This window comes from Danio aesculapii, chromosome 18 (assembly GCF_903798145.1).
Source record: "Danio aesculapii chromosome 18, fDanAes4.1, whole genome shotgun sequence".
Classification (NCBI taxonomy): domain Eukaryota; kingdom Metazoa; phylum Chordata; class Actinopteri; order Cypriniformes; family Danionidae; genus Danio; species Danio aesculapii.
Window position 1 is genome coordinate 44,078,391 of NC_079452.1, and position 12,389 is coordinate 44,090,779.

The 12,389-nt window shown below is 32.3% G+C and overlaps 1 protein-coding gene across 1 annotated transcript in view; it reads right to left on the bottom strand.

Moving 5' to 3' along the window:
• Positions 1–12,389, bottom strand: part of zfpm1 (zinc finger protein, FOG family member 1) — a 126,258-nt gene that overhangs the window by 23,075 nt on the left and 90,794 nt on the right. Inside the window, exon 4 of the mRNA XM_056478593.1 lies at positions 8,610–8,743. Within this exon, the coding sequence (XP_056334568.1) occupies positions 8,610–8,743 (134 nt within the window). The remainder of the gene's footprint in view (positions 1–8,609; positions 8,744–12,389) is intronic.

Genomic DNA, 12,389 nt, shown 5'->3' on the forward strand with positions numbered 1-12,389 from the left:
TTCTTTTTTGTTTTTAATAAAAATTTATATTCATGAAATAATAATAATAATAATAATAATATTAATAATAATAACGCATTTATTTAAATGCGCCTTTCTTGACACTTAAGGTCAACAGGATACAATACAATGCAATTTTAAAAAGTGCAGTCGAGTTAAAGAGAGTAGTTCTTTCTAAACAGATGTGTTTTGAGTTTAAATTTAAACTGCAAAAGAGAGTTTAAGTTACGGAGATCAGAAGGAAGTGAATTTCAAAGCTGAAGTGGCTGAAGGCTCTGCTCCCCATGATGACAAGTCGGACAGGGGGAACAGTGACGTGAATTGAAGATGAAGATGTTTGAGAAGGTGTGGCGATATGAAAGACTAGTAAAGTGTGAAGGAGCAAGATTATGATTGGCCAGCCTGATCTCACGAGAAAACTTAAGTATTTTACATTTTGTCAGTTTAGTGGCTAATTCGTGCGAATTCGTACGGGTTCAGTCGTACGAAATTGTACGATTTTAAAAAGGAGGCGTGGCACCTAACCCCACCCCTAAACCCAACCGTCATTGGGGGATGAGCAAATCGTACTAAATTGTACGAATTAGATCGTACGAATTCATACGAATTAGCCACTAAGTCAAAAAGTTACGAATTGCCGTGAGATTGTGTTAGATTGACTTTAAACGTAAGAAAACGTATTTCATAATTAATTCTAAAAAAAGATGCTGTTGTAGAATGGGTGTGATGTGATAGATAGAGGGGGTGTTTCGGATAATACGGGCTGCAGCATTTTGTACCAGTTGTAATTTATGAACGGTTTTATTAGGGAGGTCAAACAGAAGGGAATTACAGTAGTCTAAACGGGATGTGACCAAACTATAAACAAGAATTGCAGTTGAATGAGGTATGAGGGAAGACGTAAATGATTTATATGTCGAAGGTGGAAACAAGCAGACAGGGTAACATTATTAACATGTGAAGTGAATGAAAGGGTGCAGTCAAAAATGACCCCCTGACTCTTAACCAGAAACAACTCTACAGCCCTTTTTACCATAGGGCATTCACTGAAATACTCATTTTTATGACTTCAAAAAAATACTGAAATCAATTTTCAGTGAAACTGATCATATATTCTTTATCCGAAGAAAGGTTAAGACATTTTTCACTTTCCAAAAAATACTAAGCGGCACGACTGTTTTCAATATCCATATTCTACATAGTAATAACTGTTTTTATTATTGCAAAATTTCCTGTTTCCTCATAGTTGAAGTAACAATTATTAGTCACTGCATTAGGAACTTTTCCAAATCACACTTTATCTGCAATTACCTCTAACTGGTTTTGACAGGTGCTGTGCAAAACAGCTATCTTACAACGGTTTCAAACGCGGCTCGTCCAATCAGATTTTGGAGCATAAAACCATTTTTTTTTTTATCAGTGATAATGGATCTGTTTTTAAAAACGGACATTTTATGAAATCACAAAACAGAATGAGGCCACCTGGACACAGAGATGACTGTTCATATAAACTTTTTCAGGGTTTGGGTTATCACAGACTTATTCAAATAGATGATAGATGTCAAGGTAGTTTCAGAAAAGATGCAAATAGGAAGATTTACATAAAACAGCCAACATAAAGTGATAATCAATAGAAAAGGATCTGTTAGAGCAGGAAACAGAACTAATGATCAGCTACTCATAACATCTTAACGACTATACAACTTCCTCGTGCAGGAATAAAAACAGTTTTAAAATACATTAACCATTGTTTAAAATTATAATAATATTTCATAAATTTTAATCAAATAATAGCTGAAAATATCAAACTCGCTTAAATCTTCTGAATAGCAAAGTCAGACATTTTCCTTCTATAACTTAAAGATATTAACAAAGCATATAAATAAACCTGACATCGAGGTTATGTAATAAAATGTAATATTTATTTTATGAATAGCTAAATCTTAATTTTTTCTATATATCTCTATACATCACATATAATCTTAATATATCAAATATTTCTATACATCTCTATATATCAAATATTTCTATATAATATTTTTATCTTCAAATCTATCAAATATTTCTATATACAGCACACTTTGAAAATGAATATTATTATCAATTTCTCAGTAAAAATAGGTAATATGGTGCATTTGAACAAAACAGACTTATGAAATTGATTTATTTCTCAAAATATTAAAATTATTATAGTTTATTAAAAATATTAGAATAAAAAAGATATTTGTCACTGAACATCTATAGAAATAAAAGAGAATATATTTAAATTCATGCAAAATATTGGAAAAATTTTTTTAGATTAAAAAAACAACATCGTCGGCGCCAATAGCCTAGTGGTTAGTGCGTCGACATATAGCACCCAGGTGCTCGCGGCGACCCGAGTTCGATTCCCGGCTCGAGGTCCTTTGCCGATCCTTCCCCTCTCTCTGTTCCACATACTTTCCTGTCTGTTAATCTACACTGTCCTGTCAATAAAGGTGAAAACCCCTAAAAAATAATAAAAAAAAAAAAAAACAACAACATCAAGGTTCAAATTAATAAATGATAAATTAGGCATTTTTCTATGGAGCAAGATCAGTCTCAAAAATAATACATTGACAAAATTAAATTCATACATGCACAGCACGATTTACATTTATAATAATCCAGTTTGCCAATTTGTAAACACACAAAAAAAGTAAAAATCATAAATATTTTCACCAAATGAATTGAATTGGCTATTTTAGAATTTACGATTTCTTTGTATTTAGTTTTTACAAATAGGATGTGTATTTTTGAATCGAGTTTGGAATTTACGAATTTGATTTGCGCATTTACGAATCGTGTTATGAATTTACGAATTGGATTTGTGCATTTATGAATTGTGTTTTGAATTTACAAATTTGATTTGCGTATTTATGAATCCTGTTTTGAATTAACAAATTGGATTTGCATATTTATTAATCGTGTTTTGAGTTTACGAATTGGATTTGTGTATTTATGAATCATGTTTTGAATTTACAAATTTGATTTGCATATTTATGAATCGTATTTTGAATTTATAAATTGGATTTGTGTATTTATGAATCATGTTTTGAATTTACGAAATTGGATTTGTGTATTTATGAAGTGTTTTGAATTTACAAATTTGATTTGCGTATTTATGAATCCTGTTTTGAATTAACAAATTGGATTTGCATATTTATTAATCGTGTTTTGAGTTTACGAATTGGATTTGTGTATTTATGAATCATGTTTTGAATTTACAAATTTGATTTGCATATTTATGAATCGTATTTTGAATTTATAAATTGGATTTGTGTATTTATGAATCGTGTTTTGAATTTACGAAATTGGATTTGTGTATTTATGAAGTGTTTTGAATTTACAAATTTGATTTGCATATTTATGAATCGTGTTTTGAATTGATGAATTGGATTTGCGCATTTATGAATAGTGTTTTGAATTTACAAATTTGATTTGCGCATTTATGAATCGTGTTTTGAATTTATGAATTGGATTTGCGCATTTATGAATCGTGTTTTGAATTTACAAATTTGATTTGCGCATTTATGAATCGTGTTTTGAATTTAGGAATTGGATATGTGTATTTATGAATCGTGTTTTGAATTTACAAATTTGACTTGCGTATTTATGAATCCTGTTTTGAATTTATGAATTGGATTTGCGCATTTATGAATCGTGTTTTGAATTTACAAATTTGATTTGCGTATTTATGAATCCTGTTTTGAATTAACAAATTGGATTTGCATATTTATTAATCGTGTTTTGAGTTTACGAATTGGATTTGTGTATTTATGAATCATGTTTTGAATTTACAAATTTGATTTGCGCATTTATGAATCGTATTTTGAATTTACGTACTGGATTTACACATTTATGAATCATGTTTTGAATTTCCAAATTTGATTTGTGCATTTATGAATCGTGTTTTGAATTTATGAATTGGATTTGCGCATTTATGAATTGTGTTTTGAATTTACAAATTAGATTTGCGTATTCATGAATCGGGTTTAGAATTTACGAATTGGATTTGTGTATCTATGAATTGTGTTTTGATTTTACGGACTAGATTTGCGTATTTATGAATCATGTTTTGAATTTACGAATTGGATTTGTGTATTTATGAATTGTGTTTTGAATTTACGGACTAGATTTGCGTATTTATGAATCATGTTTTGAATTTATGGATAGGATTTGCGTATTATGAATCATGTTTTGAATTTACGAATTGGATTTGTGTATTTACGAATCGTGTTCTGAATTAACGAATTGGATTTGTGTATTTATGAAGTGTTTTGAATTTACAAATTTGATTTGCATATTTATGAATCGCGTTTTGAATTTATGAATTGGATTTGCGCATTTATGAATCGTGTTTTGAATTTACAAATTTGATTTGCGCATTTATGAATCATGTTTTGAATTTAGGAATTGGATATGTGTATTTATGAATCGTGTTATGAATTTACAAATTTGACTTGCGTATTTATGAATCCTGTTTTGAATTTATGAATTGGATTTGCGCATTTATGAAGTGTTTTGAATTTACAAATTTGATTTGCGTATTTATGAATCCTGTTTTGAATTAACAAATTGGATTTGCATATTTATCAATCGTGTTTTGAGTTTACGAATTGGATTTGTGTATTTATGAATCATGTTTTGAATTTACAAATTTGATTTGCGCATTTATGAATCGTATTTTGAATTTACGTACTGGATTTACACATTTATGAATCGTGTTTTGAATTTCCAAATTTGATTTGTGCATTTATGAATCGTGTTTTGAATTTATGAATTGGATTTGCGCATTTATGAATTGTGTTTTGAATTTACAAATTAGATTTGCGTATTCATGAATCGGGTTTAGAATTTACGAATTGGATTTGTGTATCTATGAATTGTGTTTTGAATTTACGGACTAGATTTGCGTATTTATGAATCATGTTTTGAATTTACGAATTGGATTTGTGTATTTATGAATTGTGTTTTGAATTTACGGACTAGATTTGCGTATTTATGAATCATGTTTTGAATTTATGGATAGGATTTGCGTATTATGAATCATGTTTTGAATTTATGAATTGGATTTGTGTATTTACGAATCGTGTTCTGAATTAACGAATTGGATTTGTGTATTTATGAAGTGTTTTGAATTTACAAATTTGATTTGCATATTTATGAATCGTGTTTTGAATTGATGAATTGGATTTGCGCATTTATGAATCGTGTTTTGAATTTATAAATTTGATTTGCGCATTTATGAATCGTGTTTTGAATTTAGGAATTGGATATGTGTATTTATGAATCGTGTTTTGAATTTACAAATTTGACTTGCGTATTTATGAATCCTGTTTTGAATTTATGAATTGGATTTGCGCATTTATGAATCGTGTTTTGAATTTACAAATTTGATTTGCGTATTTATGAATCCTGTTTTGAATTAACAAATTGGATTTGCATATTTATTAATCGTGTTTTGAGTTTACGAATTTGATTTGTGCATTTATGAATCATGTTTTGAATTTATGGATAGGATTTGCGTATTATGAATCATGTTTTGAATTTACAAATTGGATTTGTGTATTTACGAATCGTGTTTTGAATTAACGAATTGGATTTGTGTATTTACGAATCATGTTTTGAATTGGATTTGCATATTTATGAATCATGTTTTGAATTTACGAATTGGATTTGCGCATTTATGAATCATGTTTTGAATTTACGAATTAGATTTGTGTATTTATGAACTGTGTTTTGAGTTTATGAATTGGATTTGTGTATTTATGAATCATGCTTTGAACGAATTGGATTTGCATATTTATGAATCATGTTTTGAGTTTACGAATTGGATTTGCACGTTTATAAATCTTGTTTTGAATTTACGAATTACATTTGCGTATTTATGAATTGTGTTTTTAATTTACGAATTGGATTTGCGTATTTATGAATCGTGTTTTGAATTTACGAATTAGATTTGTGTACTTATGTTACAACTTACAAATTGGATTTTGTAAATGTTAATTGTGTTGTGGATGTATACATTTTATTTTGTAAATGTATTATTTTTTAGACTGATCTGACTCCATATATTTCTGAATGCAGTTGGCCATAAAGGTGTATATCTTCGAAGAATCACAACATCGCACTCAACTTTAGTGTTTACAAATCATCTGTTTTGCTTCAGTCTGGCCCTTTTCATGTTCCCCAGATTAAACTGTAAAACCGGGAGACTGCGAAATCCACAAATGCATCCGTAACAGGACGGACCCTGCCGGCCACTGACCCCAGAAGCTCCAGACTCAGAAGGATGTGGAGGGACGGCGAGAGATGCCGAAGGAATGTGAGATTCGACACACTATCTCTGCCAGATACACACTCCTTCAACCAAGAGATAGCAGAGCGAGAGCAAATGCGATAGAATGCGAATGTGAAAGTTCTGAGCTGAAAATCATCAACAAAGCCCTGCCTCGATAACGAGATTTTTAAAAAAAGAGAGAGAGAGAAAGGAAGGGAGGGAGATTAGGAGGAGGTGAAGGAAAGGTGCAGGGAGGGGAGCGAACGCTGGGTGCACGGCCTTAGAAATTCTCATAATAAATGAAATCTTAGAAATGAGAGCCTATCAAGTAGAAATCAATCACTGGGGTTTGTTGTCCAAGAGGATGGCGCCACGCTGAGATAAAAGAGAAGCGTCCGTCTCGGGGGGGTGGGGAGGGAGGAGAGGGGGGTTTCAGCCAATCTCATACAGGAACAACTGAGCGCAGTTCAGGGGGAAAAAAAGATGACACTCGCTCAAGACGTGCTCTGCCATTTGCATACACCCATACTGCCATAAAATCAGTGCGAAGCAGATGTCCGCCCATTCATCCTCAGTTTAATAGCCAAGAGGGAGTGAAGGATTCATTCTGCTTTACTCAACACTGTTCGCAGTACATGTCTATATATATGGTTTGGAAAAGATGCATCATGTGCAATATTTCCCATGCGTCCATCTTTTATGGAATTCAGCCAACTGAGGAACTTTGCCTGTGTGTAAAAGTGTGTTATCTGTGAAATGTTTGAGAACATGAAGTGAACCAGGAAACCTCTCCCAGAGCTGACATCACATGATCAGATGGACCTGCAGCATATGACTGATAGGCACAACACAAGAGCGAATAGGTGTGAAGTAATTTCAAGACAAAATCAGGCCAAAAAGAAAGTCTGTGAACCAAAATATATTGGGGGGGGGGGGGTTTTGGGGCTGGTAAACACCTTTGAATTACCATTGATTTGCTGTACCTACATAATAAGTGAATGTAAAATTCTTTTTCTTGTCATGTCCACTCATGAGTGAAAACCTAAACCTAGAAAAGTTGCTTAATAGTAGAAGTTGAAATGTAATTTTGTTTCAAAGCAATAACAGCCACTAGGATTTTTTTTCTTAACATAAATATAATGTTTGGTTTATTAACTTTCCTAGAAAGCTCCTTCTTTACATGATGTTACTGACCCCGCTGTACGTCAATGTCATCAGCCTTTCTGGGACCCAGAATGTAGTAAATGTATACAGTAGAAGATGGATGGATGGCCCTCAATAATTTGCACTATACAAACCATTTCTTAATTTACTATTGAAAATAGAATATGGAATAAATTGAATAAATCTTCATAGATTCAATACATTTTTAAAATAAACATGGACATTTTTATTTATGTTGCTGTGCAAAATAATACCCAAAAATCACCATTAAGGATTAATTTATCATTACATTTGAAGATAACCACCTTAAACATTCTAGGAATACTCTTGAAACACTCTGTACAAGCTATTTAATATTAATTCAAAATATTCAGCCTGCAAACTTTTGAGAATGTTATTTTATCAATGCAAAAAATGAAAACTAAAAAGAATGCTGCCAGAACATTTTTATTTGGTCCTCAAATTGAAAAATCAAAAGCGTAAACCAAACACTATCTTTAGTTTGGTTTGACTTAACTTGACTTGCAGAGATTTTCTGCAGTTTTCTCAATGCTGTAAATTTGAGTTGTATATTTATTTTGTTAATAAGAGTAAAACACACATCATGATTAAATATTTATCTAAACAGGCGGATGTTCACCAACAGTAAATTACTGCTCTGGTATTTCAAACTTCTTTGTTTAGCTCTAAACAAACAATAAAAAACACCGGTAACACTTTAGTTTAGGTCACAATTCATGCTATTAACTACTGGCTTATTACCTGCCTATTATTAAGTTATTAACTGTAGTAATAAAGTATGATCTTATTCTGCATCCATAATCCTCCCCAAAAACCTAAACCCAACTTCAACCTTACTAACTATTAATAAACAACTAATTAGTAGTTTATTAAGCTAGGAGTTAATGATTTAATAATACTGTGAATTGTGACCTAAAGTGTTACCAAAACACCTAAGAATACTAAAGATTTTATACAACGCAAGGACACAGCATATGGCAACATATCCAAAAACACTGATATCACCAACTCCAGTTTGGTAACAGCATTTCTAACTGTAATGTTAGACATGACAGAGCGGAGATAGGAATCTCAAGCAAATATCCTCATGCCTGCATCGCTGACCCCTTCATGTCCCCCTTACCTCACTAGCAGGTCCATCTGTCGACTCTCCTGATTGGATGCTGCCGGAAAACGGACCCCACATGGTGTCACCTGACAGGTCCCTGAGGGCCAGGACCTTGAAGTCATCAGCGCTACTGCTTAGCACAAGATCATCTGTTTACACAGGCACACAGAGTGGGAAGAAGAGTAAATACATCAGAACAACAGTTAAAAGCAGGTAAAGCAGGAGTCTTGGCTTTTTAATGGTAGTGTGTTTGTTAAGGTGACTGATTATACTCCTACTTAACTAAAGTAGCATGCTAATGATATTAAAATTATACAGGAGCTGATTAGCAGATCATCTTTTTCATGTTGTATTCAATAATAAATAGAAACTAGGGCTGAACAATGTATATAATTTGAGCATCGATATTGCAATATGTGTATCCACAATAGTCACATCGCAAAATATGATTGTTTACACTTCCCAGAAAACCATAAAAACCTTTTATTTATCTTTTATTTTTGCTCTTTCGTATTTATATATGCTTGTAATTTATTATATCTTATGCTGATAGAAAAATATTTAATTATCACAGTTGACCTAAATGAATGAAATCTTCCCATATAGAGCAATTAAAAATCATCTGGTGATATTATATTCATTTCGCAATATATAACGCAGCAAAACAAAATATCGCATACAAAATATGTCAGATTTTTCTAATATCGTGCAGCCCTAATGGACACAGATAAAATTCTAATCAAATTTTGCTTAAAGATAAAGAAAGTTTCAAATGATACAAGTAAAATTATACAAACCAATATGAAAAGGCAATTGTTTAGAGGCATTTAATAATTGTTATTTTAATGATAAGTTTAGTGATTGGTCATGACTAAGCCCACACGCAATCTGTGCACACAGAAATTTGCAGATTTCTGCAGATTTTTTTACCCATCATTGAGTCTATGTATTTATTTGTGTAATTGTGTGTACATTTATATTTATTCAGTTTTTTAAATTAATTTCACTAAAATTATTGTGATATAACAATAGTAATAGTAAAATGTTCATGATTTATGTATAATGCAGTTTGTAAAGTTACATTTTTCAGTCTTTTAGTAGATATATAATACGAGAGACTTGCTTTGTTTACCAAATAAGTGGATCTAATTGGATTTGCATTGTAAACATTAAATAAAAGTTTAAATGTATTATTTTTATACTTTATATATTAAGTTTCTAGTTATAATACTCCTAAAATCATTCCGCATAAATCCACAGATTTCTTACAAAATTCTCTGCAGAATTGCAAAAAATGTCCACAGATTCTGTCTGGCTCTAGTCTTGACTGATATTGAATAATCATTTTTTCATTTACACTTTATTTACACTTATCTGACGACACTGATAATAAATAGTTAGTTTTAAAAAGGAACTCTCAGGTAAATAATAACTACTAAGTTAAAATAGTTATAAATAATAAGTTGATCGATATCAATAAATAATTTTGAAAAAAAAAGCTACTAAATCTGTAGTGTTTCAGTGGAGTGTAAATTGACTTTAGGCAACTGTTCAAAAATACAATATAAATATAAATAAAACATATATTTTTTAAGAATTTAAGCATTAACGGAATTACACATCGGACAATACCAAAGATAAATATAATATGTAATAAAAATAATAATAATAATAACAATAATAATAATAAAGAATAAAAATATTTTATATAGAAATAAATATAAACAAAATAGCGTTACATATCTGGAAAACAGAATTCCAGACTGTCGCTTTTGACATTCGGGACAGTAATCAACAACCTAGAATCCACATAGCAATCAGTCACATACCTCTTTAGCAAACACACCTATTCCAGCCTTTAGCAATATTAAGCATCCCATACAAAACAGACTACTACGTCAAATACCACTAGGGGGAGTTTGGCGCTCAGCGAGCAATGACACTACACCAAAACAAGGAGAACTTCTGTACTTCCTAAACGAGATAAGTGCAGTGTGATGGGAGTCAAGGCTTTGGTGTGTCACAAACGCAAACCTGACAGGAACAAACACCGGCTCCACAAACACAAGATACCACACAAAACACAACCTATAAATTTATGCTTTATTTGCTTTTATAAAAGCATTTCTCCCAAAAACATCTTCACCTGCTCCAGTACGTTCAAGCATCTTCATCCGAGTGCCGCTGTTTAATAAGCCCATTCAGCCCCCCACCCCCCCTTCACCAGCCTGGTTTTTAGGGGGTCGGGCTAAAGTGCCGGGGCCGATAAGAGTGTTTGTCTAACACTCTCCATGTCAAAACACTCATCTATCTTCTCTGTATCTATCCCCACCAGAGAACAACAGACAGACGCTGATAAAATGGCTTTCCCACAGCCAAGATGTGGAGCGGGGGAGGGAGGGAGAGAGAGAGAGGCCAGCAGGAGCGAGAGACAAGGGTACATAGGTGGAATGGGATGCATGCTAAAGTGTACATGTCTAAAAAGCAGTGTTAAAAGGAACATATTATGCTCCATTTCATTAAGTGTAAAATGAATCTCTTGTGTCCCCAAAAAGTGTCAGTGAAGTTTCAGCTCAAAACACCCCAGACATCATGTTTTGCAGCTAGCCAAATTTGCCACTATTTGGGTGTGAGCGAAAAAACTATTTTTTGTGTGAGCCCCTTTAAATGCAAATGAGCTGCTTCATAAGAACTTTTACATGCTATTCTGGCACTTCAGCGAAAACTCAGAGTAACAGCTAAGTAACCTTAGCCACGTCAGCCACACAACAGGTTAACAAGAATATTCAGAGAGGTCATTTAAAAACATTCTCAAACTTTAAAGTGACACTGGATTTGTATATTGGGTTAGAGCACAAAGCATGAGTATTGATTCATCCTTCAGAAACAGTGTGAACTAACCCTTGCTGTTGAAGCAGTCAATCATCAAATACACTGTGTCCTAACATAGTATCAGCAGGCACACAACATCATAAGACGTTAATATTAGGTTAGATTTAGGTCGTGATGTCAAGTGACCAAAATTCAATGTCCAGCCAACATCTAAGGACAACGTTATTTTGATGTCCAATAAGACCTCAAATATCGTTGATATTTGGTTAATTTTAGATTGTGTTTGGCAACCAAAATCCAACGCCTGATTGGCGTCTTATTGGTAACGTCCACACAACGTCAAGCTGTAACATCATTAGACATTGATATTTGGTTGATTTTAGGTTGTGTTTGGCAACCAAAATCCAATGTCTGATTGACATCATATTGGTAGCATACAGCTTCCAATAAAGTCTCATTAGTAAATGTTAGTTAATGAATTAAAATCAGCAATAAGTAAAAGCCTGATTTATTATAGTTAATAGGAGATTAAAAATCAACTGAATGGTTGAAAATGTTTATGTTTAAATTATTAAGCTGCAAATACATAATTTTTGTAAACATCCTCACTATGCAATGTTTTTTTTCCTGCACAGATGTTGTAAATGTCCAATGATGACTGGTGCAGTGGCACTGTGGATGGAAATCTGCAGATTAAGGGATGGTAGTATATAATAAGATGCCCTTCCTACATCACACGAGGAGCAAAATCTAAATGGTCAATTTTTTTCTTGTTGCATTGAATGGCTTACCAAAACAAAGTTGGATGCGCATAAAAAAAGATGATAGCACTTAAAAATAAAATAAATAAGTAAATAATATTTATTTCGTGATATGTCCCCTTTAAAAGGCAAGTTAGTGTTGGGTTTGTTATTAATGAGAGGCTAGGTTTCTATCAGCCGACTGAAGTCCACTGTCTAGAGC